Source organism: Elephas maximus, chromosome 2, assembly GCF_024166365.1.
Source record: "Elephas maximus indicus isolate mEleMax1 chromosome 2, mEleMax1 primary haplotype, whole genome shotgun sequence".
Lineage (NCBI taxonomy): Eukaryota > Metazoa > Chordata > Mammalia > Proboscidea > Elephantidae > Elephas > Elephas maximus.
The window spans coordinates 148,524,850-148,552,751 of NC_064820.1; the positions used below are offsets into that span (position 1 = coordinate 148,524,850).

The window sequence follows — 27,902 nt, forward strand, 5'->3', positions numbered from 1 at the left end:
ATTGTTTCTATCACCAAAGCCATATTTTCCAACTACCGATCCTCCTTCTTTGTTTCCAACTTTCCCATTCCAATCGCCAGTAATTATCAATGCATCCTGATTGCTTTTTTGATCAGTTTCAGACTGCAGAAGCTAATAAAAATCTTTAACTTCTTCATCTTTGGCCTTAGTGGTTGGTGCATAAATTTGAATAATATTCATATTAACTGGTCTTCTTTGTAGGTGTGTGGATATTATCCTATCACTGACAGCATTGTACTTCAGGATAGATCTTGAAATTTTCTTTTTTATGATGAATACAACACCATTTCTCTTTAAGTTGTCATTCCTGGTATAGTAGACTATATGATTGTCTGATTCAAAATGGCCAATACCAGACCCTTTGAGATCACTAATACCTAGGATATCGATGTTTATGTGTTCCATTTCAGTATTGACTATCTCTAATTTTTGTAGATTCTTACTTTGTACTCTCTAGGTTCTAGTTATTAATGTATGTTTGCAGCTGTTTCTTCTCATTTTGAGTCATGCCACATCAGCAAATGAAGGTCCTGAAAGCTTGACTCCATCCCCGTCATTAAGGTCAACTCTACTTTGAGGAGGCAGCTCTTCCCCAGTCATCTTTTGAGTGCCTTCCAACCTGGGGGGCTCATCTTCTGGCACTATATTGACAATGTTCCACAGCTACTCATGAGGTTTTCACTGGCTAATTCTTTTCAGAAGTAGACTGCTGGGTCCTTCTTCCTAGTCTGTCTTAGTCTGGAAGCTCAGCTGAAACCTGTCCTCCGTGGGTGACCCTGCTGGTATTTGAATACTGGTGGCATAGCTTCCAGCATTGCAGCAACACACAAGCCTGCCCCCCCCACACCGTATGACAAACTGGACACGTGGGGGATACTCATAGTGAAAGGTCATAAACCATTGATTTAGAGTCAGCACCACAAAATGGCCTCAAGGGCAAAGTACTCTTGTAAGAAAAGATCGAAATTTGATTCTTATTTTTATCCTCATTGCAGAACAAAAAATTCTGATTAGAGAAATGAAATAAATTTCACTTGAGAAGAAAATAATGTTTAACATCAATCCCTTCACATACACATGTACACCACAAGACTAAACACTGGAGTTTCAGGAGCAGAAGCCTGGGAGTTGGTGATTCAATGCAAACTGAGTCATGACCCAGCAACTACCTCATGTCTTTTCTCAGATTCTTTGGGCAGATTACATGCAAGTCCACAGATTCAATTGTGCATACAACCGAGAGCTACTTGCCAGTAATCTCCCAAGTCAGTTTTTGAGGATTATTAAAATTTCATTTCCATAAACTAACATTAGCCCATTGCTCGTTACCAAGATTTGTGATTCAGCACTTTGCAAAGTTTCGTTCTGTTATACCATATTTTTTAGCAAATAACGCGCCCACACACATACAACCTGCAGCATAGCTTGCTTACGAAAATAGAGGAGGGAGGGGTTTATGGTTGGCAAAAAACATATAATGTGTGCATTGTCTGCATAAAATATGGAACATGAGGTCCCCATGAGTTGGAGACCACTAGACACCAACTAACAAGAACAACTTCCCTAAGAAGTCTGGCTGCCACGCCCAGCCATGCCAAAGAGCCCCTCCTGGCAGCACATGAGCAACTGGTAAGAATTTCTGCTGTTTTCTAGAAGAAAGCACTAGTATTCATTCATCAGCAGTGTTATTTTGAGCTGGTCATAGGTTTCCATTTCTCCTCCTATTGCTATTCAATTAAAAATAAGTATTAGTTTAGATTCATCATTGCCATTTTAGGTGTTTATGGTTTTTTGACTAACCAATGATGTTGTTTTGATGCATTTTTTATGTCAGGCATATGTTTGCCAAGAATTGTAGCAATTAGACTGTATGACGTACTGCTCTGTGGTCCCAATATGAATCATCCACACCACAATTGCTAATGCAGATGGACCCTTAACAGCCACTGCCCGGGAGAAAAGATTTGCTTCTCAATGGGTGATACTTTATTGTTATCACCAAGTTCTTTTACCTTGAAAAGCAGGAGGGGGTAGGTGGGCTGTGGACTCTTTGTTCTGCCTAAGTGGACTGTGACCGTTTTCTCGGTAGGATGTGGTTACACTGGTACATACAGTTAAAACTGATCGTCTGGACAGCTAAGAGCTATACATGTTACTGCACGCAAATTATTCCTCAGTTAAAAAAAACAAATAAACTGACAAAAATGAGTATAGGAGACCAGAAGAGGAGAAGACCAAGTGCTCTTGAGAATGACTGATCAGGCAAACGCAAAATGAGGAAAGTTATAGGAAAAAGAAGGGGAGCAGTGGAAATGTCCCAGATTTTTTTTTTTTTTTTAAGGAGACATGGCAACTAAATGCAGTCTGTGACCCTAGACTGGATTCTGTCCTGGAGGGGAAAATTCTATAAGGGACGTGATGAGATCAAACAACAATTTGATTATAGACAGTAGATTAGAAAGAAGTCTTGTCTATGTAGACTAATGAAACTGATAACTGTACTGTGGTTACATAAAATAATATCCCTATTCTTAGGAAATCCATACTGAAATATGTAAACATTGGGTAGGGAATTACACCTAGGTGGTAAATAGGTTTGTGGTCACACACATGCTTCACGGCCAAAAGGTAAAGCACCATGATGTGTGCAATTTACCCTCAAATGATTCATAAAATAAAATTACGTATGTATGTGTGTGGGAAGGAATTTCCTTATAGCTTATTTAGCCTCAGAAGAAAAGGAAAAACAAGTACAAGTAGTCCCCGACTTATGATGTATTGGAGTTAGGACAAACTGCACTCACAACTCTCTGTTTTTATCGGCTTTCAGTGATTAAGAGTTTGGCTGCTAACCAAAAGGTCGGCAATTTGAGTCCACTAGCTACTCTTTGGAAACTCTATGGGGCAGTTCTACTCTGTCCTATAGGGTCACTATGAATCAGAATCGGCTCAATGGCATCGGTTTTTTTTTTTAATCCTTAGTAATATGTACTACATACAATGTTGCAGTGCATAATTTGCTGATGTTATCATTCTTATGCCAAACCCCAAAGACAAAGATCAGCTTTATCAAGTTATTGATAATAAAAGGCAATAATAATGAAAACTAAAAAAACGATGTGTTTGACTTAAGTCAGAACCGACTATCTTAGTTAACTAGTGCCGCTACAGTAGAAATACCACAAGTATATGGCATTAACAGAGAGAGATTTATTCTCTCACAATCAAGGAGGCTAGAAGTCTGCATTCAGGGTGTCAGCTCCAGAGAAGTCTTTCTCTGTCTGTTGGTTCTGGGGAAAGGTCCTTGTCATCAATCTTCACCTGGTCTAGGAGCTTCTCTGTGTAGGGACCTGGGTCCAAAGGACACTCTCTGCTCCTAGCACTATTTCTTGGTGATATGAGGTCCTCTGTCTCTCCACTTGTTTCTCTCTTTTATGTCTCAAAAGAGATTGACTCAAGATACATTCTAATCTCATAGATTGAGTCCTGCCTCATTAACATAACTGCCTCTAATCCTGCCTCACTAACATCACAGAGGTAGGATTTACAACATAGGAAAATCCCATCAGTGACAAAATGCTGGACAGTCACATAATACTGGGAATCATGGCCTTGCCAAGTTGATACACATTTTGGGGGAACACAATTCAGTCTGTGGCACCAATTTATGACAGGGTCATCGGAATGGAACCCCATCCTAAGATGGGGCCTATCTGTACAGGTTTAGTTCTTGTTTGGCTCTTGTTGTTGACAAGGCTGGCTCAACATTTGGCAAGTATTTTTCCAACATCTGCACATCCAGACAAGCAGGATTTTATCAAGACACTCTCTTTCAATCAGCAACTCCTGGAATCCTCGTACCCATAGCAGTTTTCATGAGAATCTTGACTCCTGGGACAGGTCACTGTTACATGGACATTAGCGTAGCACAGACAAAGCAATATACTTGGGGCCAATGACATCTATTATGTCCAATGGCAAAATTTTTCAGGATGACCTAAGGCATGCATAATAGATAATGTATTAATATATATGACCTGGGTGATAGCTGGCTTGGGAAAGAAAGGCGTGTCTGCTGACCTCACAGTGGGCATCTGATCTTACTCCCCAGAAGTGGGCACCACCCCTGCACATCACCTGTGAGATCCACTGAGGAAGAAGTGACTGGGACTCAGCCCCCTGCCCATGCACGTTTGGTCCACTGTGGATGGCAGCGATTTGCTGTCTTCAGCACACACAGATGGTTGTTTGGCTGTTAACCAAAAGGTCAGAAGTTTGAACCCCGTAGCCACTCCACAGGAGAAAAGAGTTTGTTCCAACACACTTCCCAGGCAAATAGAAGCCTCACCCTGGACCTCACCTACTTTCTGGAATGGGTGAAAGTACAGGTTGCACTTTATGGCCAAATCTTCAGTTAGGACTGTGGAGCCATAAAGCTGAGTGTGTGATCCTAACCTTTTATCTGATAAAGATGGGACTGTGTGGGGGACTTGGCAGTTGAACCATGTGATGAAAGTGATCTGCCTTTTCACCAGCATGTGTAAAACCAGATGGAGGCACGTGTATGGGAAATTAAACTTAGCTGGCAAAATTGGCTTGTGGTCACAGCCAGACTTCATTCTGTTTCTACCCTCCTCATGTCATAGTATTCCCCCAAGAAGGAGAGTTGAGAACAAAGTCTGATCTTTCTATACTGGAGCTGGGAAGTTCCTCTGGCCATGAGTCAAAGTGGTACTAAAGGGTGGAAAAATGGAGAAAAGGGCATCAGAGAGGAAGGCAGGAGGCAGCAAGTGGGAGGACTAAGTAGGAGAGAGATGCAGTCTCTGCCAGGAACTGCGACCCTAGAAGAAACTGTCAGCAAACAGATAGTCCTCCACTTATGATGGGTTCCATTCCTAAAACTTTGTCATAAGTTGGTTCTGACACAAGTCAAATATACCTTTTTTTTTTTTTTTTTGGTTTTCATTATTATTGCCTTTTATTATCAATATCTTTACAAACTCAATCTTTATTTGTCCTTGAGGGTTGGAAACATTACATATAAACTTAGATATATTTTAATAAAAAAAACCCTTGGCTGTTGAGTCGATTCCAACTCATAGCTACGGTATGTATACATATGTAAAAAAAATAAACAAATCATAAAAATTGACTCTGACAATGTAGAAGAGTTGCAGGACGTTGGCATTTTGTCAGTTGCAGTAATAATTCCACTTGAGGAAGGTTCTTGACCATCTGGAATATCCCTGAGAATGAGGATGGCATTTCTAGTCAGAAAATTGGTGAGCATTATCTATGCGGTCCTTTTCTTTTTTTCTTCATTTATTTTGTGGTAACACCTCGCTGCTTCCTGAATTTGTCTATCGACTTTAGCAAAGCGAGTAGCATTTGGGTTCATGTTTTCAAGCAACTGAAGCCACTGATTTAGTTTAGAAAAAACTTCAGCTAATCCTTTCACTGTAAAATTTTTTGACAATTTCTCTCCTTCCTCTGGTAGATAGTCTGCATCTTGTATTATCTTGTCCAGCTCATCACTGAGGTTTTCAGTAGCTTCAACGTTGGTGATCTCTGCTTCTTCGGTTGTAATGCATGTTACGTAAGCCGAATCTACATTTGAAGTGATGAAACTAGCCCTTGCTTTCATTAAATACTCATGGTCATCTTCTCCTTGCTGTTCCTTCAGGTTTTCAAAAAGGCTGCATGTTTTTGTTTGAATTGTCAGTAAACGCATAGGAATCCCCTTCTGGACTTGGTCTTCTATCCAAATCATCAACAATTTCTCCGTCTTGTGGATTAGCCCTTGCCTCTTGTTTGTACAATTGTTAGTTTTATGTCAATCACTTCTTTAGCTGTCTCCAGAATCTATTGTTGTCCTTAATGATTGTCAAAACGGTAGAATGAGGCAATCCTTCCTCATGTGCTATTTCGCCAACTCTCTTTCCATTACCATAGACCTTAATGATCCTCATGTCTAGAGCGTTCCTTGCCTTCTTTTCTGGATTAGAATTTTCAGTGTCATGACTTCTTTTGCTAGACTTATTTTTTGGCGTATAAGCAGTGCAGGTGTTACAATTAGAGAAACCTGAACGATTCAGCTTTAAATGAACAACTGTTGTTCCTTATGGTATGAAATGCTGAAGAAGATCATGCTATAGTGTCCTACCAATGAAGTCAGAGTCATAATGGCCATTGGGTGCCAGTGCAGTTCAATTGTCATATGTCATTAGAGTTGAACATTGCCCAATTTTCTATCATTACGACTCCCGACACCAACATCACTATAGACTAGGCCATAGCCTGGTATACACCAGTGTTTTGAACAGTAAATCATAAAATTGAACATCTGAGAATGATAACATCAGCAATGTACGTGCTGCAACATTGTATGTAGTACATATTACTAACAATAAGATGTACCAAAAAAAAAAAAAAAAGGATGGTGTAAGTGCAGTTCATTGTAACTCGATTACGTCATAAATCGGGGACTAGCTGTAGACCCCTGGAACTCAGTCAAGGAGACAGTAGGTCCTGTGGTCCCTGACTTGGCAGGGCCAAGGATACTAATGCTACCCTATAACCTGTTTCAGGGCACAGCCTGGCCAGGGATGAAGTGAACCAGTGAGAATATGCTCCGCCCTACAGCCAGCATGGGGTTTATGCTGACCGCCTTGTAATAATAACCCTGCTCATTACTTACTAAGCCTCTACAGTGTTCCAAGCACCATGCTGAGCACTTGGCATGCATTACCTTATTTAGATTCACAACAGCCTGTCCCCTCTTTTAAAGATAAGGAAACAGAGGCTGAAAAATGTGGCCTGCCAAGGTCAAAACATTTGTAAGTGGTGGAACTGGGATTTGGAATCCATATAGTTTGACTTAAATCTTCCTTACTTTTTGCCACACTGTACACACATACACTAAAGAAATAATTTCTTCTAGAAGGATCAGCACAAAGCTGGTTCCTGTAAGGTGAGGTTAAAGATGCCCAAATGTCCAGCTTTTCCAAGATGCTACCCCACTCCATCATCTCTAACATTAACTACTCCTTCTCCCCTTAGTACTCTCCGCACCCCCGTCCTTGGGTTCTGTAATTTGCTGCAACATCTCACAGAACTTGTGAACCATATCAGGGAAATGGGTCATGTGGTCGTGCAGGCTGGCAAGTTCCAAATCTGTGGGTCAGGCATAGGCTTCTCTCATCCCATGTGGCTGCCGGGGCTGACAAACCCAAAACGGTAGGTTAGACCACAGGCTGCTGGCTTACAAGGCTGCAGAAGCTGGTGAGTCAGGTCAGATGATAGGCTGCTGGCCCACCGGGCTTCAGAAGCCAGCAAATCCCAGAATTGGTAGGTCAGACAGCAGGCCACTGGTTTCAGTCCCAAGAACTGGAGGTCAGACAGTGATGAAACAGATGCAGGATCCAGAAGCAGAGGGAGAAAGAGCACCCCACCAGAGCATCTGCATGTATACCTTGGTTGCAGGCCACACCCCAGGGAAGGGTGGGACTTGAGTAAAGGTGAGACTTGAGTCATGCCCTCCTGCAAGGCTCTGACTCAAGATACACTCCACACTAATCCTGCCTCATTAACAGATAGAGGTTAGAATTTACAACACATAAATGAAGGATAATTACATCAGATCACAAAATGGAGGACAACCACACAATACTGGGAATCATGGCCTAGCCACGCTGACACATAACCCCAACTATCACAGTATCCATGTACCTTATTTGAATACTCCCACTCAATCATTGTGTGTGAGTCACAAAGACCATGGCTAGAAGGGCCACGGTGAGCAATTCACTGCACTGCCTTCACACCGGTATACACATGCATGCAGCCTGTTTGATTTGACAGCCTCTTCTTCAAAAAAATAGAAGACCTTTGTCTAGTTTAATGTATTTGTTCCTAAGCAGTTAGCTGCACAGGGGTGAAGAAAGATGTAGTGAAGTTTGGCCAGAAACCACCGGATATCCCAAGGCAACTGGTGTGTTATCACCTGGCCGGGATTGGCTCCATTCTGGCTGTGCATGTTGGCAGGGGATCCTTGTGATGACTTCAGAGTCCCGGTATGAGCTGCCAAGGAGGTCAGAGCGTTTGCTAAAAATCAGTGAGCCACGTGAATGAGAATTATCAATGGCAGAGACTGGGTCCAGGGACAGGGAATGGCCAGTATCTTGCCCTCTGGGTCATTTGCTATCTTCTTCCTCTGTCTTTGCAGCCAATCAGCATTTGAAGCCCAGGGCAGTGGCTCTGGGGAGGCAGCCAGCCTATCACGGGCCTGTGCACTGCATGGCAACCATTGTGCGGAGTGAGGGCCTGGGGGGCCTGTACCGGGGTGCCAGCGCCATGCTGCTGAGGGACGTCCCAGGCTATTGCCTCTACTTCATCCCCTACGTGTTCCTGAACGAGTGGATCACCCCTGAGGCCTGCGCAGGCCCCAGCCCCTGTGCTGTGTGGCTGGCAGGAGGCATGGCAGGTAAGGGCAACAGAGACTGGAGCCCACTGCTGCACAGCTACTGCAGTGTGACAGCCGGGGAGTCTGCCATGCCCTTCTCAGCCCTGGGGAGGGCAGGACTCACCCAGCCAGTCACCCAACAGTTCTTTGCTAAGTACCTACTATGTGCCAGGCCTGTCTGGCAGGTGAAGGGCTAGGAATGGGGAATGTGCCCTCACATTTTCCCACTCCCTGTCCCCTGGAGCTATGGAGATGGCAAGTCCTTGTTTGGGCTCACTCAACTTTTAGTCAATAAATACATTTTGAGCACTTAATTTGTGTCAGGCATTACTGAGCTTTGATAAGGAAGTCTGTCATCATGGTTCACCTTTACGGAATATCTGCTCACTGTAAATCTTTCTAGCGTGTGGATTTTGTTAGTTCGGTAGGAATCAATCTCCCCTTTTTTTCAAACAAAGAAAATAAAGTTTGGAGAGTTTAAGTAACTAATTCAAGGTCACACAGCTATTATAGATAGGATAGTGAGGCTCTGTAGTCACAAAGATCAAAGTTCGAATCTACATGTTTTTTTTTTTTTGTGACCATGGGCTGGCTACTTAACCTCCCTGTGGGTTAGTTTCCTCATCACTAAAATGGACAGCATATTATTAGCTGTGTGGTAGGGTTGTTGTGTGAATTCCAAAAAGGCTGTGGGTGATCAAGTACCTGGATCAAAATAAATATGGAATAAATTTATTCATCTATTCATTCAAAAAATATGTAGAGGCCTCCCTGAGATAGCATTTGCTTACAAACTTGAGAAGTGTCCAGGCAGCAGGAATAGTAAGTGCAAAGGCCCTGTGGTAAGGAGAGTGCCTGGCATACTCAAGTTGCAGCAAAGAGTTCAGTGTGGCTGTGCCAGAGTGAGTAACGGGAGAGGAGTAGAAAAGGAGATCAGAGAGGTAACAGGGAGCCAGGTCATGGAGGGCCTTGAAAAGCATTGCAAGGACATTGATTTCTACCCTAAATAGAATAAGAGGTAGTGCAGGGGTTTCAGTAGGGGAGTGCTTTGTGATTTCAGGATTTGTGTTGTTAAAGGATTGCCCTGGCTGCTGTGAGAAGAGTCGATGTTAGGGGAACAAGGAACACCAGGTAGAAAGTTATTTCAGTAATCAAAGCAAGAGCTATTGGGAGCTCAGACCCAGGAATTATCTTTCAGTGGACGTGATGAAAAGCAGTGGATACATTTTGAAGGTCGAGTCAGCAGGATTTTCTCTAGGACTGTGTGTAAATTATGAAAGAAAAAGAGAAGTCAAGGATGCTTCCAAAAATTTTGGCCTGAGAAACTGGGAGGATGGATTTCCATTAACTGAGATGGGGCTGCATGGGGAGGGGCCAGTGAGCAGCTGGTTTGGGCCACATGAGTTCTAGAAGCCAGTTAGACATCCTAGGGGAGATGCCAAGGAGGATGCGGGATCCTGGAGCTCAGGAGAGGAGCCTGGGCTGTTTGGGAGTCATCAGCATAAAGATGGTATTTAGAATCATGAGACTGGGGAGACCAGCTAGGTGAAGAGGTAGAGGGTGGAGGAGAGAGCCCTGGAGCACTACAGCCTTTGGACGTGGGCAGACGATAAGGCCCCACAAAGGGGCAGATGATGAGTGAGAATGAGTGGGCAGAGAGGAAGGGAGGGAAGGAAAAAGGAAGGAAGGAGGGAGGAAGGGAGAGAAGAAAGGGAGGGAGGGAGGGAATTGACCATTGGATGTAGAACGTGGAGTTTGCAAGGACTTTGACAAAAGCCATTTTGGTGGAGCGAAGGATGTGAAAATCTGATTGAAATGGAATCAAGTGAAATGCCAGTTAGACATCCTAGGAGCGATGTCGAGTGGGATGCAGGATCCCGTTCCTTTCATGCAGATGAAAGGAATTGGAGAAACCAAGTGTACGAAAACTCCTGAGGGATTTTGCCATAATGGGGACAGGGAAGTCAAGAGAGGATTGCTTGTTAAGCAGGCTGATATCATAGTGTGTTTGATGCTGATGGGAAGATCCAGTAGAGAGAAGAAAGTTGAAATACTGAGCTCTCCTCTTCCTCCTCCTAAGCTATACTTTAAACTCCTAACAAACATGTTACAAGGTCTACATTTTCACCACCAGGCAGCAGGGTTCTCACTCTGCCCCCATGTTTCTGAAGCCTGGATGGTGCGTGGCTCCCAGTGGGTGCTCCATGAGAGGGCAAACAAGGCTGCTGTCTGCTCTCAATGTCTGCTGAGAGCAGGTGTGGGTGGCCAGGCAGGCAAATCTCATTTGAGGTACTCCCAGCCATGGGCTGGGGGACAGATGAACATATCAGGGCAGCCTCTGGGCTGACTCCTGGGGAAGTGGTCCCTTATCCCTGCAGATAAGGGTGCTGAGGTCCAGAGGGCCTCCCAGAGGGCCATGGGCAGGAGTCCCAGGGGGCTGGATCCTGGATGGGCAGAGGGCCCAGGGCTCGCTGAGGTCTCTTTTGGGAAGGCAGTAATTACAAAACCCTGCAAACCAGCTGCCCTGGACTTTCACATCAGTTTGTTTTTCTCTCTCCACCAAAGAATGTGTCAATTTATGTGTTTACACAGTAAGCTGGTGCTGTTTCCCCAGAGTCCATTAAAGTCGCAGAAGTTTCCAAACTAGGGCACCTGGACTTGTTCTGTGAGGGTGACACAGTGGCACATGGTCCCAAGGCTTCTATCCCACGTATTTGGGAAAGAGATGTTTAAAGATCCACCCTTGCTCTTTTTACAGTCTGGCTGGCCCTTCGTTGGCATGCAGCCTATCTGCAAGTGTTTGTTTAGCTTTTTTGTGTTTGGAGTAAATCCTGTCTCTGGGAAGCAGCAAACCTTTAGCCTCACCCAGGGCTCTCTCTCCTGGTAATGGTGCTGCAGGGTATTTATGGGGCTTGTTATTGTTTCAAAGGAGCCCTGGTGGCTCAGTGGTTAAGTGCTCAGCTGCTAATAGAAAGGTCAGTGGTTTGAACCTACCAGCTGCCCTGCAGGAGAAACGTGGCAGTCTGCTTCTGTAAAGATTACAGCCTCGGAAACACAGGCAGTTCTACTCTGTCCTGTAGGGTTGCTGTAAGTCTGCATTGACTTGATGGCAATGGAGGGGAGGGACTTATTGCTTCTCCAGTAAAAACTGCTAATCAAAGCTGCCACTTACTGAGCACTGACTGTGTACCTGCCGCTGTGCTAGCTGCTTTATGTGCATCGTTCAGTTGGTCCTCACAGCAATAAGAAGCTAGGTACTGCCGCCCCATTGTACAGATGAGGGGCCCAAGGCTCAGAGGAGGCCAGAGGCTTATGCAAGCCCTACAGCAAGGGGTGGAAGGAGGATCAGGACCCAGCCTTCCCAGGTCCTAGCTTCTCTCTCTCTCTTTTTACAGGAGCAATTTCTTGGGGGACAGCCACTCCTATGGATGTTGTGAAAAGTCGACTCCAGGCTGATGGGGTTTATTTCAGCAAATACAAAGGTGTCCTGGACTGTATCTCCCAGAGTTACCGAGAGGAAGGTCTTAAAGTAAGCCCTACAGCAGTCATGCAGGGTCAATTCCAGTCCCTGGAAGGTGGTTCAGTCATTGGGGGGAATGTGAGATGACAGAGAAGGGGATCTGGAAACCAAGGGGGTGATGGTTATCATCTTCAAACACTACATGCAGGCATTGCAACAAGACCTTTATGTGTGTTATCCGTCTAACCTCACCCCAGGCAGGTTGAGGAGGTAGGTGTGTGCCCCACTGACAGAGATTCAGAGAGGAGAGCTGATATATGGCAGAGCCAGGTCCTGGACCCATGTCTGTCTGTCACCAAAGCCTGCAGTCTCATCGAGATAGGGTGGGACACCTGGCCTCACTCACTACTCACCCTCTCTCCTCCCCCAGGTGGGAGGTTCCAGCACCACTTCCCACCCTTCTATCCCTCAGTCATCACGTCTCACCAGCTCTGATCTGTCTTCTGCTCTCGCACTCCACCAGAGTATAGGCCTCATCATCTCTGGTCTTAGCTATTGAGACAGCCTCCAAGCCTCCAGCCTGGTTCCTTAGGCTTCGTCTCCTTTCTTTGTTCTCCTCACAGCCAAAGGGATGATCCTAAACACAAGTCTGATCATACCTCTCCACCTCCAAATTGTCCCTGAACAAAGCAGACTTCCATATCTGCTGTCCAAGGGTTATAAATGAGTTCATTGCCATCTACCTTGCCTACCATGACTCCCAATGGCTCCCTGCAGAGAAGCCATCTACTCACTCTTCCTCATTTAGGCCCCTTTCTTTCTTGACATGGCTCTTGGAGGCAGCAGACTTGAGTTCAAAGGCAGGCCCATCTTCTCACATGTGAGGAAATCTAGGCAACTGCTTCACCTCTCTGGGCCTCAGTTTCTCCAAGGGTAATCATCCCTATGATGAAGGACACAGTTGTGTGTGGATCAGATTAAATAATGCACATAAAAAGTGCTTAGCTTAATGCATAACACATAGGAAACATTTGGAAAGAGTTAAACATTTGTAATCAGTATTAATATGAATTATTATTAGTTGTTGTTGTTGTTAGGTGCTGTTGAGTCAGTTCCAACTTATAGTGACCTTATGTATAACAGAATAAAACATTGCCCAGTCCTGTGCCATCCTTACAATCATTGCCATGTTTGAGCCCATTGTTGCAACCGCTGTATCAATTCATCTGATTGAGGGTCTTCCTCTTTTTCTCTGACCCTCTACTTTACCAAGCATGATGTCCATTCCCAGGAATTTGTCCCTCCTGATAAAACGTCCAAAGTAAATGAGGCGAAGTCTTGCCACCCTTGCTTCTAAGGAGCATTCTGGTTATAATTTTTCCAAGAAAGATTTGTCTGTTCTTCTGGTAGTCCATGGTATATTCACTATTCTTCACCAACATCGTAATTCAAAGGCATCAGTTCTTCTTCAGCCTTCGTTATTCATTGTCCAGCTTTAGCATGAGTATGAGATGATTGAAAACACCATGGCTTGAGTTAGGTGCATCTTAGTCCTCAAAGTGACATCTTGGCTTAGTAGTAGTACTAGTTTTATTTGCATTAGTGTTATTGCTGAGCTCTGAGCCTTTTCTCACATGGCTCCCTCGCCCCAGCTCTACCAGATAAACTCTACCCATCCTTCAAGGCCGAGCACAGTTCTCCACCTCCTGTCCCCAGAACCCATCCCCTCCACTGCTCTTTTCCTGTACCCACCCCTCCTGGCACTTTTACACACCACCTGCCTCTTCACCTCTTGCTAGGGAAGGTGCCATGAGGCCTTGTCTTACTTCTCTCCTGTTTTACTTCTCCCTCCAACTTGGGGAAAGATCCAGTTTTAGATAACCCATTATTGAGGAAAATAGTGAATTTGCTGTTTGAAAGACCCCCAAATGACCCCCAAAGGTAGATCAAAGGCCAGATATAAAGGGCAGAATTACAAGAAGTCAATGCATAGTCCTGCCTTAGTATTAAATAATCAGTTGCCCTGTAGAGTATGGGGCCATCTGATTTCACAATGGTTCCTGGGAGAAAAATGCCTGAGGGCTTTAGTTCTCACAAGTTCAACGTTAATTGAACAAATGCTTATTTTTAGAGCACCTGGCATGTGCTAGGCATGGCTGTAGGAGCTGGGGACACAGCAGTGAATAAAAGAGGCAAAGTCCATGCTCTCATGAAGCTCACACGCTAAAGAACCAACAGTGGGACCTAGTCCCCAGGCCACATTAGTAGAAATATAGAGGGCACAGTAAGGGAGATGGAAGTCTCTGCCCTGATCAGCTCACAGCTGGAATGTCATTTACCTTTGCTTACCACTCACTAAGTGCGACACTGATTGTGCCCCAGGATGAAGATGAGGACTTGGCCATCACGTCTTATGAAGAGAGGTTGGGGAATGAGATTGTTTAGTATAAAACAACATGATAAAGAGAGAATTTCATTCCTGTCTTTATATTTTAAGGATGGATAAACTTAGAGTTTTTTTCATTCTTCTTATTTAATTTTTTTCTTCTTTTTATAAGAGCTGCTTTGGCAGAAGTGTACAGCCTCAATTGTCCTTTTCTTTTTTTTTTTTTTTTGAGCAGAAGCACAGTTTGCGATTCAGCCAACAAATCCAGAGGGACAGAAAAGAGAGGTTCACACTGTGATGTGCTGTTTTTATTTGAGATGTTTTTGTTGGTTTTCCAAAGAACTAATGTGTCATAATCCTAAAAAGCCTGTAGAGGCAAATATATATTGCTGATGTTATTTCCTCCCAAAGCTACTGTACTCTGTAAAAAACAAAGTCCTAGAAGGAAGCTGAGGCCAGATGATCAGTGTCTTAATGTCAATGGTGTTGGATCTGCAGTGAATATTCAGTGGCAAGTTTTAAGCAGAGATAGTATAATGCTCGGCTTGATTGGCCACCTCATTCACCAGATGGTTCTAAATTAAAAAAAAAAAATTATTATTTAGTTTAAAAAGTAGGCAAAAAATGAACGTGGAAAGCTTCAAAAGGTACAAGAGGCTGTACTGTCTGAGTGCCCTTCCTGAGGTCTTCATTCCTGTCCTCAAATCTAGCCACTGTTAGGAGTTTGTTGTGGCATATTTCAAAAATACTGTCAGCGTGTGGAAGCACATATATGTGGGTATGTAGATGTATGTATGTTTGTATGTACGAGTGCATATCAGCATAGATAATCCCTTGCTGCTGAGTCATTCCAACTCATGGTGACTCCACGTGTTACAAAGTAAAACTGCTCCATAGAGTTTTCTTGACTATAATCTTTACAGAAGCAGATCACCTGGTCTTTTTTCCTTGGGGCCTCTGGGTGGGTTCAAACTATCAGCCCTTAGTCTAGTAGTCAAGCACACACCGTTTGTGCTATCCAGGGACCCATAAGCATAGATAGTAACAAGAAAAATAAATAAATAAATACAATCCTGGAAAATTGGATTTTCTCGAAGGCATATTTCAGCTGCAGCAAGAGAAGTGCCTTTTCCCAGCTTCCAGGGGATGGCGCCAGGTCCCAGTTGGATTGGGCTCTGGCTTAAAAGAGCACCCATTCTTAAACATTTTTTCTTGTGGCTCATCGAGGCAGGGCAAGAAACCCTGAGTCTCTCATTACCCAACCTGTTCGACTTTCGTATGGAAGAACCTAGTGATCATAAAGAATTGAAAAGGAATAAAATAATGAAAATGGTGCCCAATTTTAATAACTCTTTGTAACACATTTCGTGATTCTCTGTAAAAGATCAGTTGCCGTTGAGTTGATTCCGACTCATAGCAACCCGATAGGACAGAGTAGAACTGTCCCATAGTGTTTCCAAGGAGTGGCTGGTGGATTCAAACTGCCAACCTTTTGGTTAGCGGCCGAGTTCTTAGCCACTGTGCCACCAGGGCTCCACGATTGCCAGTAGAGCCGTCTTTAGTCTAACAGTAACTGAGAGTCCACGGACTTGTGGCCCATTCCTGCATAAACACAGAAGGAAGGCCTGGTAGTTGTGGATCCATTCTGGGCCCACCATGAGGGTCCTCTCGGACCACATGGGCAATGGGCCATACTTGGGAGAGTTATCATATAAGGAGTCCGGAGGAGAGGCAGTGGTGTCCTTTAAGCTTTACAGTGGTGACTGTTGTGAAGGAGCATCTGATGAGAGAATGAGATTGAATGACTCTAAGAAGGGACCTAGAGGAACATTTGCAGGTAGACAAGCTTCCTGAGGCACCTGGGTCAGCCCCCCTATGGTTCAGCCCCTTGAGGGTCAAAACCTTCTCCCACCTCCAGGAATCTCCCCTCCACCTCTGGACTGTATCTTTTAGCTCAGAGACTGCTCCTTCTTCGTGTCTGGGAGTTCAGTCATTCATCTGCTCAACCATCCACCCATTGATTCATTTAATGAATGTTTAGGAAGGGTCTGCTCTGGGCCATGCACCGTGCTGGGTGCTGAGGATTCCCAGGCAAACCCTGCAGACCACCCTCTCTCCCTGAACTGACCACTGTGATTAACAGGGAGACAGATAAGCCCCGGGCGATCGGAGGACAGAGTGGGAAGAGCTATGATGAGAGTGTTCAGAGGTGATAGGCCATATCCCACTTGGGGTGGCATGGAAGGCTACCAGAATCCTCCGGTCAGATTTGGGAGGCATTCCAGGCTGGAGGGACCTCCCAGTCAGAGAGAGCAGGTGCCGTAGAGGAATGACAGACCTTTAGCCTGCCCAGTGTGTCAGGTGGAAAAGGCAGCCTAGAGATGGCGCAGAACCACCAGGTGCTGGGCCTGGCAGGCCAGTGAAGGGGTGTGGATGTGACCTTGGTGCTGGGGAGTCATTGAGCCTTTAGGAAGAGCTTTGGTCTGGTGGTTTTGTGTCCTGATGGTGCAGGGTAATAGGCAGCCTGTCTGCACTTTGTTTGCCTTCTTTGGGCCTGGCTGCAGCTGCTGGAGGGCAGGCGTGTCTCCCGGCTTGAAATGGCCCAGGGCTCCTGCAGGGCCCAGAGACTCACACTCCCAGGGAGGTCCTGCCTGGCTCTGCCTCCTGGAGCGGCACCAAGCCCAAGCCCACAGGTAGCCTCTATGGGCACCCCCATGGAATTTTCCTCTCGGAGACTGACCCAGTTCCTCGCTGTTATTCAGTTACCCTGGGTGAACCTGTGGAATTCCAGAACAGTTAGACATTAAGAGAGGGGTGCTGATGTTACAAGGATCCTTCTCGAGCTCTGCCTAAATGGCTCCAGGATTTGGCTGAGCCATTCAGTTCACCTCTGGGGCCCTAGTTCATCAGCTCTGTGCCCTGGAGCCAAGGTACCCCCCAGGTTCCACCAAGAACCCCCTTCCTGTTTAACTGGCATCTTCAAGTCTGCCACAGTGTCTCAAGGTGAAGCCACCTCCCTAAAGAGAGGTCACCTGATGTCATGGCTGATGACTCCAGCCAACCACTGCCCAAACCCCACAGTGGCCACCGGCTGGGAAATTGGGGACAGGCAAAGGGCTGGATGTCTACTGCTTTAAAATCACAGCTCTTGTTCTATGTCTTAAACTTAGTAAATTACACAGGAGTCAGGTAACAGGTTTATATCTCATGTCTGACAGTCCTTGGGTCATTTGTGCTTGAGTGGGGACTTGCCTTTAGCTTTGTATTTCTCCCCAGAGAATACATTGTAGGACAGCCCTTCCCAGCCCCTCCCAAAGCTCTTCTCTGTTCTCGTCACTTTCTGGATCTTAGTGTAATTCTTTATAGTGGGCTTCCCCCGGCGTAGTAGTTAAGTGCTACGGCTGCTAACCAAAGGGTCGGCAGTTTGAATCCGCCAGGCACTCCTTGGAAACTCTATGGGGCAGTTCTACTCTGTCCTATAGGGTCGCTATGTGTCGGAATCGACTCGACGGCAGTGAGTTTGGTTTTTTTTTTTTTTCCCTCCCCTGGTAGGTTATGAACTGCACGAGGGCAAGAACCACATAGCACATTTGTCAGTGTGCTCCTAGCACCGAGCAGGGAGGAAAGGAAGATCCTGGGAAGAATTGGGAAGCATCTTATTCCTAGAGGACGGAAGAAAAATGTAGGCTCTGGTAGCATTAAAGGCAGGGTTTAGCTGTTCATAGAGGCAGGCCACTACTCCTCAGTACTCATACTAATAACCAGGGTTGAGTCCTAGTCTGGACTACCATATTTTTATGTAAATAACGTTTGTTTGCCAGCTGCACCTCCCCTGCCCCAAGTATTTTTGTAAGCACACTGTATCAATTTTTTTACATGTTGCTAGTGGCATAGTGGTTAAGAGTTCAGCTGTTAACCAAAAGGTCAGCAGTTTGAACCCACCAGGCGCTCCGCTCCTTGGAAACCCTATGGGGCAGTTCTCTGTCCTATAGGGTCACTATAAGTTGGCATCGACTCGATGGCAACGGGTTTGGTTTTTTTTTTTTTGTACATAAATTAGCATAGTATGCTTATGAAAATACCTCACGGGGTGGTACGAAGTTGGCAAAAAAATGTACAGCGTGTGCATTATTTGTGTAAAAATATTGTATTGACTTTGATGATGATAATGATGATGATGGTGAACATTAAGAGTTCATGATGCTTGCGGCATGCCAGGGACCGTGTAGGTGCTTTAAAAGCATCATCTCATTTATTCCCTCAAAAATCTTATCAGGTAAACACTATCATTATCCCCATTTTACAGTTTGGAAAATTGAGGTCTATAGTGTTTGAAACTTGCCCAAGTAACATGGCTACTAGATGGCAAAGCTGTACCTTAGCTCGGTGTCTGCAGAGTCATAAGCACTGCCCGAGTTCTTCCCCATGCTGCTACTTTGAAGCAGCTGTGACAGTGGCTGGTCATGGCTAGTGTTCTGTCCGTCATTGCAGAGTGAGTGGAGTGGAGAGTTAGGACCTCCACAGTCCAGAGAATTTTGTGTGTGTGTGTGTGTGTGTGTGTGTGTGTATGAGAGTGACAGAGAGGGAGCAGGATTCAACTGTTTGCCTATAGCAGAGGATAGAGCGCCAGAGTCTGGGAGAAAAAGAGCTATCAGACATGACATGGGTCAGGGAAGGAGTCAAATGGGGTGTAGTCCCCACCTGAACAGGTCCTTTGAGCTCTGGGGATCCGGCCTGAGACGGGCCGGGGGTGGGGCAGCCTCCCAGCCTCTTCCACCCTGCAGAGGTGGCCCCACAGAGAGTGAGGGCCAGTCCCCTGTAATAATCTGGCCTCCTGTGCAAAGGTGTTTTTCAGGGGCATCACCGTGAACGCTGTTCGGGGTTTCCCCATGAGTGCGGCCATGTTCCTTGGCTATGAGCTCTCGCTGCAGGCAATCCGCGGGGACCACACAGTGACAGACCCGTAAGCCCAGGTCAGTGTGCTTCCCTCCCAGCCACTGGGGCTTCCACGGCTTCAAACTCTTTTCTTTGTCTTAAAAACGTTTTGACTCTCTGAAATCTACCTCTGTCTCATTTTTGTCTAATCTGTATTAGTTTTAAGCTAAAATTGCCACCCTTGTGGTCATCAGAAAGCACTTCTAAAATGCCCACCTGTGATGGTCAAGGTACTAGACGTTCAGTAATTGAGCCGGCACAAAACTGACCTGTTTAGCACAAGCTCCTGTTTTCCCACGCAGAAGCTTTAACAGCTCTTGGAGAAAAGTGCTTTTAGCTTCACCGTACAAATTCAATGACCAAGGCTCAGAAGTGAGGACTCGAGCCAGGGTGCCCACCCAGTGCTCACACGGGGCATCAGAGCCCGAGTCTGAGAGCCACCAACAGGTGCCCAAAGCCTTGGAGGGAGGTCTCTGCCATCATTCCCTGCCTCCTACATCTTTTTCCTTGCTCTCTGCAGAAAGATCACTGCAGTCTGGGAGATCTTCTAAAAGCAGAAATCTGATCAAGCGACTTCCTTGCTCAAACTCCCTCCATGGTTCCCTTTTGCCCTCCAGATAAAGCATCGGCCTCATTTCTCACCACTGCCCTAAACATATCATCTTCTCTCTTATGTCTAGGGCTTTGCTCATGCTGTTGTGTCTGCCTGACACCCTCTTCTCCCTCCTCCTCCCATTGCCCCTGGCATCACCAACTCCTCTTTATCATACATGCCTTGGCTTAGAAGTCTCTTCCTCCAGGAACCCTTCCCTGATGTCTCAGCTGGAATGAATCGCACCTGCTGTAGGCTCCCTCCCACAGCCCGTTTTCATACCCTCCCACATCACACTGCATTACACCTGCCTGATTACCCTCCTCACTCCCAGCCAGTGTGAGAGTTCCAGGAGAGCTGCAATGACTTTTCTCACCTTTGTATCCCAGGTGCCTACCACAGAGCCTGGCCCATACATGGCCACTCAGAAACATTGGGGCATGGATGGATGATCAACCTCCAATAGCCCCTTGGATCCTTCTCCCCCTCCTCTTGCTTCTTCTCCCTGGTGTCTCCTTCTCTGGCCTCAAACTAGTTGCCTACAAAGCTCAGACAACAAACTAGGGTGTCACTAAACTTTCTAGTCAACCAAGAAACCATTTTGCTTCCACCTTGGTACTGCAAATTCTCCCTCAAATTTTTGGGTCCATACCCACCTTCCTCAGGATATCTAAAAACCTCACCACTTCCTTCCCTCTGGGCTGGCAGACCATTTGTGGGCAGCAGAGTTCCTCTGGAATTCACAGAGAGCATAGAAGATAGATGTCCGGAGACGGCACGGTCAATCAGGCTGACCTGAGCAAGCCCAGGACAGGCCCTAACAGTTTACTTTAAATAACAAGTGTTTAACTTTTTTCTAAAGCTCCAACTTTCACACCTTTTCTCACTTTTTGCCCTTTCTTATAAAAAGAAAAGGAAAACAACACATTTTGCATAATCTAAACATTTTGGGTGAAGAGTTAGTGTATTAGGGTTATGTCCAGGGCAGGGGAGAGAAGTTACTTGTTCTTAAAGCTGTGCTCAGATATCAGCCACTCCCCCCTTTTAACGGATAAAATAATTCTTTTAAAGTTCCTATAATAAAATCAGTGCATTTTTATTGTAGAAAAAATAGAAGATACAAATAAACAGAACAAAATAAAAATACTTATAATCCCAATACCTTGTTATTTTTCTGAGTGTTGTTTATGTATATCCCCAAAATGGGATCCTACATTACGTAAGCGCCTTATATGCATGTGAAAACTGTACGATGAATTAGAAGACGAAGACGAATTGAGGCCTTTAAATTATGCTGTTGGCGAAGAATACTGAATATACCACAGACTGCTAGAAGACGAACAAGTCTGTCTTTGGAGAAGTACAGCCAGAATACTCCTTAGAAGTGAGGATGGTGAGACTTCATCTCAAATACTTTGAACATGTGATCAGGAGGGACGAGTCCCTGGAGAAGGACATCATGCTTGGTAAAGTAGACAGTGAAAAAGAGAAAGACCCTCAACAGTTGACACAAAGGCTGCAATAATGGACTCAAACATAGCAACAATTGTGAGGATGGCGCAGGACTGGGCCATGTTCCGTTCTGTCGTAGATATAGGGTCGATATGAGTCAGACCCAACTGGACAGCACCTAACAACAATAACATTACACAATGTTTAATAGCCCATTTCTGTCATTTAATAGCTCAGGACCATTCTTACATGTCATGAAATCTACAAGATCATTTTGATGCCCAGACTTCGCTGTCCCAGCAGTGGCTGGGCACTGATCAGGCAGTGATTCGCTACTTCAGGAGGAAGGAGGAAGTTTCTAGTAAGCCAATGTCCTAGATTTGGTCTGTGAGAGCAGTGATCAGTCCCGTTGGAGTGGTTTTTCTTCTGAAAGCACTCTTGTGCAAGGGATGCAGATGTCCATCTCCCTGTCCTCTGCTGGGTCGGGGAGGAGGCTGGTCCCTGCTGGGTGGGAGAGGAAAGAGGCTCTGGAGAGTTTTCTGGACCCTCATCTTGAACAAACCTTCCCCAAGGCATTCAACCTTTGCTCTAACCCCAGAGCCTCAAGGCTTCGTAGCACATCCTGGACTTGAATTTACCCAGTGGCTCTGAGACTTTGGGCAGGTCATGTGCCGAGCAGCAGTAACTTGTACTCTTTGAAAAGTCCAGACTGAAAACAGTGAGATGAAGCGTATTAGAGAACTCGTGAGCCTTATATTTCCTAAGAAGTAGTGGAGGGTGACTATCTCAAGAGCCTCAGGCAGCCTGTGGTGGGGATTACTTGGAAATCGTTTCCAAGTGCCTGCAGAGAATAGAAGATCCAGTCCTTCCAATACCCAGTACAGAGCTCTCCCTCAGCAACACAGAGCCCTGTGGAGGAAGAACGCTTCTTATCATTCATCTACTAACTGGTTTTCTCCCAGGCTGCACATGTTAGTGACCCGAGGGCTATTCAAAACCCGGTAAACATCACAGAAAGTTATCATTTTGTGGTTGTAGTCAGTTTTATCTGTTTGCATGGGGAAACCAGAATTAGGCAATCCGAGGAGACAGCCTTTGGTGGTAGAAGAGAAGCCAGGGGTCAGCTTTCAGGCTTGTCGGAGGCCTATGAATCCAGCTGCACCATCCCTCCCGGTCCACCAGGACCCCCTGCCCCAGAACCTTCCTGGTGTTATGTTGAACTGTCCTCCCCTGCGACATTCATCCTGCAGACCTCATTGGCCTACTTTCAATTTCAGGAACATTCATTTCCAAGGACAGAAGATATATTCTTTCTAGACTATTTTTCTAAAAAAAACATGTTTAAATAACCACAGACAACCCTCACAGCCCCTAGCCAGTTTGCAGTCATGGAGATAATCTGCCCATTGCTGCTTCACAAAAACAGGCACCAAACTGGTTGCTTGCACCATCATCTTGCTGACCCATAACCCCAGTCAGATGAAGTCCTTATCTTTCCTCCTTTTTCCCAGGGCTGATGTCACCTGACCAGAATCCCGTTCCTCTGATATGTTGATGCTGACAGTGTCTCCAGAACCAGAGGTGGTGAAGCCACTGAAGGGAAGGAGGGGCTACCTCTGCTGGTGAAGGCCCCCCCAGACTCTGCTCCCCACCCCCGGACTCTGCCCCCCATCCCCAGACTCTGTCCCCCACCCCCGGACTCTGCCCCCCATCCCCGGACTCTGCCCCCCACCCCCGGGCTCTGCCCCCCACCCCCAGACTCTGCCCTGGCAGGGGCCAATGAGCTGCTGCCCTTAGGAGTGAGAGTGGAGCAGTGTTGGGTCACCACCTAGTTTAGATCTGGACTTGCACCCTGGGGAAAGCGGGTAAAATAGACCCTGCCCCGTGACCATTGCAACTTACAGAAGTTCACTGGATGAGCTGGACTTGTCTCTAAGTTTCCAAATAAAAATGCTGAGGACTTCTTCAGGGTTTTTCTGTACCAGATGCTTCTTCCAGGCTTCCGAAAGACAGTTGTCTGTCTCCTTCATTCGTACTTCTCAGACCTATGTGGACATTGCCAGCTCAGATGGAAATCCTCTCCCCACAGATGGGCAGGAGAACTAAGGAAGGCAGTCTTATCTTTTTTCCCAGATGCGTAAGGTAGGCAGGAGAGGGCCTAATGCTTGAAAAAACCTGCAAGGGAGAGAACACCTTATAGGAGCTCTCCCTTCCCAGGAACAGGGCACTGAGCTATGGGTGGTGCAGGCCTTCTCTGGGCCTTATTTTCAAAGCAAATAATAATGGTAATTTTTGTCCATAGTCTCATTTCCAGAATGACTGCATTATTCTGATTTCATTTCTCACTGAAACTGTGTGGGGAGCACATTGTTATTTTGCTGCTATGTGGCCTGTGGCTGTGATGTCACTTCCAATGCTGTGCCTACAACAATCTTCCCTAATCAATCATAGAACCCTGCCCTGATGAGCTGAAAGTAGCTTCCAAGTCCTTCCCAGCATAGTGCTTGGACAGCCACCAAGGCCAGTCAGAATCGGCATTTAAGGTAAAGCTATTTGCCATCTCTGGCTTAACACCTGGGAGGGGGAAATGTCCTCAAATTATTATTTTTTTTCCCTTGAAAGGGTCTTCCTTGGTTTCTTTCCCTCCTGCATGAGTGACTTGGGGCATGTCTGAAAATCCTCTCCTCTGACAGGCACCGCACGAAGACAAAGCACTGTCCTAGCACAAAGAAGGTGAACACATTCATTCTCATCAGTTTAAATCCTGTAACTGTAGCAAAATGGTCCTTCCTTGAAGAAAGACCCTATAAAAAAAAAAAAAAAAAAAAACCTATGTATTTTATACATACATGCCTTCCGCTATGCCCTCCTTGGAGATCCTTCTCCTGCACAGCCCCTGGCTCTACAGGGTCTCCAGGCATCTCTGCAGGCTGCCATCCAAGCTCTCCATCCCTCCAGCAGGGGACATTCATTCATTCATTCAGGCTTCAAACTTTTGCTGAGCACCTACTATGAGCAGGTAATGCCCAAGGTGTCGGGGACAGCTTCCATTCTGGTGTTTGCCACAGGAGAGGGGGTCTGCTTGCCCACTCCAGCATCACTGGGCTGGCACTGCAGATGCAGGGAAGAGGTGTTCACTGGGGCCTAGGCATTCCTGATAAACCCAAGGTCCTAGAATGTATTTCTTAAGCCTGCCTCAACTAGGCCATTATACCGGTGCTGGTCTGGGTTGCCCAGTTTGTCAGGAAGTCCTGTTGTGTTCGCGAGGCCTGCTGGGGTCTTCTACAGGCTGCTTCTGATGAGAGACTGAGACCCAACTACAGCTTTATTCAAGTGTCAGACTCCTCCCAGGGTCTCTTGATAATAGGAGGAAGTAAGAGGGGAGCAGTGCTGGCCCCAATTTACAAATGAGGAGATTGAGGCTTCAACATACCTGAGCTCCTGCTGAGGATTTGGGCCACCAATTCCACTAGACAATCTTCCAGAGGCTACACTGCTCCCTGCTGTCCATCCCAGGAATATCACCAGCCACACTGGTGATGCCCATTTGGCAGTGTACAAAACAAAGTCATTGGGACACATAAGTGTGGAGTCTCAAACCTCCATATTCCACATCACAGCTGCCCTTCCCAGAGCTACCCATTCCCAGAGCTACCCATTCCCATTCATCTCCTATTGCTCCATTCCAGGATCCCTGTGCTCCAACTGTTTTATCTCATCCCATCCAGGGCCAAACAAAGTGCCTGGAGCAGAATGGGCACTCAAGTGTTTGTTGAAGGAAAGACTGAGTGATTGAACAGACCACACTGGGCCAGTTGCTGCCTGCCTAATACCCTCCAGGCTTTCCTTCCTCCATGCTTCTCTTTAGCCTGGACACCCTCACTCCCATCTCTAGGAATGGGAGCACTCCCTGTTATCCAAGGCCCAACTCAAATGCTCCAGCCTCCACTTCCCTGGGTCTCCCTCTCTCCCCGGCAACTCCCACGTCCTTTCACCCATATACTTGTATGGCACTATGTCCCACCTTGTGCTACAGTCACTACTGCATATCTCGCTCTCACGTGCCAGGGCCCACCTGTGCCAAGACTGAATCTTCTCATCTTCAGAGCCTGGTCAGCAGCAATCATGGACAGTGTTTGCAATAAAGGAAGCATGAAGGAGTGGGTACAAACAGAGGCATAACAATGTCAGTCGACAATTGTTTCTAATAACGAAAAATTAGACACTCTGTAAATGCCCAGCAACAGAAGAAGGGGTTATATAAATGGAGGTGCATCATCCATCCTCTAAAACAGTATCGTGCAGCTACTAAAAAGAAGGAGGTAGATCTACACATATTGTCAGTGAAATATATTGTCAGCAATATATTAAGTGAAAAAAGGAAGTTACAGAATAAAATGCATGCTGTTTGTTTTCTTTCTTTCATATGTATTATATAGGCACCCATTTTTATATATGAATAGTTATATATAAAAAAAAGTTATATAGGCACTGAAAATAGTCTGGAAGAGTACACACCAAACTGTTAATAGTGGCTACTTCTGAGCTGTGGAATTGAGGGAAGGCTCTCAATTTCTACTTCGATGATGATGGTTTTTTTGTGCACCACCGTAGTGTTTCAAAAAGGAGCTCTGGTGGTGCAGCGGTTAAAGTGCTTGGCTGCCAACGGACAATTCACCTTTGGAACCCACCAGCCACCCCACAGGAGGAAGATGTGGCAGTCTGCTTCCGCAAAGATTACAGCCATGGGAACCATATGGACAGTCCTACTCTGTCCTATAGGGTCACTACGAGTCGGAATGGATGGCAGGGGATGATGGATAGTGTTTCAATTCTTTTACAGTGAGCATATATCGTTCTTATAATTTTTTTTAATAAACAACATTGTTTTTCAGAGCTGGGGTTCCATGTTGGACACTTGCTTTCTAGGCTCTTGGCTGGCTCTACTTTGCTGCTGAACTTCAGCAAGCCTCTGAGAGACCAACATTCGTCTGCCCTGCCCTGCTTGCCCCCTCCCCCATGCTGGTCATACACACCTCCAGCTCACTTTCTTCATCCCTCTGTTATGGAATGAGTTGTGTTTCCCCAAAATATGTGTTGAAATCCTAATCCCTGAACATGTAAGTGAGACACTGTTGGGAAATAGAGGGTTTTTATTATGTTAATGCGGTCATACCAGAGCAGAGTGGATCCTAAACCTCATCACTTCTGATTATAAAGACAGCAGACCCAGAGACACACACAGGGGAAAGACAGAACTGAGGAACACCAGGGAGTGTCAAGGGCCTCATGTGGCTACCGACAAGGAAGGGCCTTCTCCTAGAGCCATGCCCTGAATTCAAGCTTCTAGCCTCCTGAACTGTGAGAAAATATATCTCTAGTCTTTAAAGCCACCCACTTGTGGTATGTGGTAAGGCTGTTACGACGGCACTAGGTTACTAAAATACTAAAATATCTTTCAAGAGCACCTGATCTGGAAAAGAAAATAATCCAACTTAATAAAGAAACTTTACCCCAACCCATACAAATCTCACTTTGTAGCCAATAGCTTGGAGGGGTCAGCCAGCAATGGTCCCTGCTTTCTCTTGGGCTTTTCTGGAGAAAATAATCTGGAGAATAGATAATTCTCGATTAACATATTGTAGCCTCTCTCTCATTCATATGTGTTGAGTCTGATTCTGTGCCTGGTACTGTGAATATCTGACAATGATTTCCGTGTCACCAAAAGGAATGTCTTTAAACAAACGGAACTAAATTTTTAAGAAAGTCTGAAAACAGAGCAGAATTCCAAGCCAAGTATTAGTTTTGGTGTCTGTATCCTGGTGTTGGATGGCCTCAGATCCATCCTGCCTGTCTTACTGGGGATGGTGTAAAGAACAGCAGTAATGTTAATCTACAATCCTCCCCACCCCCAAGTGCCGTCGAGTCGATTCCGACTCATAGCGACCCTATAGAACAGAGTAGAACTGCCCCATAGAGTTTCCAAGGAGTGCCTGGCGGATTCGAACTGCTGACCATTTGGTTAGCAGCCGTAGCACTTAACCACTATGCCACCAGGGTTTCCTAATCCACAATATAGCGGATCTCAAATTCCTTGGTCTCAGGACTCCTTTACGTGCTTAAAAATTATTGAGGGCCCCAAAGAACTTTTGTTTCTGTGGTTCATACCTATCATCATTTACCAGAATTTAAAACAGAGAATTTTGAAAAATATTTATTCATTTAAGATATAGGAATAAACCCATACATGTTTACTTAAACAACATATTCTTAGGAAACTTTTTTCCAAGCAAAAAATTATCAAAAAGAATGGCATTGTAATAGATAAGTGGTAACTTTGGTTAAGGGTAAGACAGTACACAATACTGGGGAAGCCAGCACAACTTGTCCAAGACAAGGTCATGGAAGCTCCATAGACACATCCAAACTCCCTGAGGGACCAAATTACTAGGCTGAGGGCTTTGGGGATCATGATCTCGGGTCATAACATAGTCTATTGGCGTAACATAGTTTATAAAGAAAATGTTCTACAATCTACTTTGGTGAGTAGCATCTGGGGTCTTAAAAGCTTGTGAGCAGCCATCTAAGATAGTCC

General features: G+C 45.6%; 1 protein-coding gene across 1 annotated transcript in view; it reads left to right on the forward strand.

Annotated features, from left to right (window-relative positions):
* Positions 1 to 19,295, forward strand: part of SLC25A48 (solute carrier family 25 member 48) — a 70,871-nt gene extending 51,576 nt beyond the window's left edge. Inside the window, exons 5-7 of the mRNA XM_049858486.1 lie at positions 8,246 to 8,503; positions 11,878 to 12,011; positions 19,173 to 19,295. Coding sequence (XP_049714443.1) covers positions 8,246 to 8,503; positions 11,878 to 12,011; positions 19,173 to 19,295 — 515 coding nt within the window. The remainder of the gene's footprint in view (positions 1 to 8,245; positions 8,504 to 11,877; positions 12,012 to 19,172) is intronic.
* The last annotated feature ends 8,607 nt before the right edge of the window (positions 19,296 to 27,902 follow it).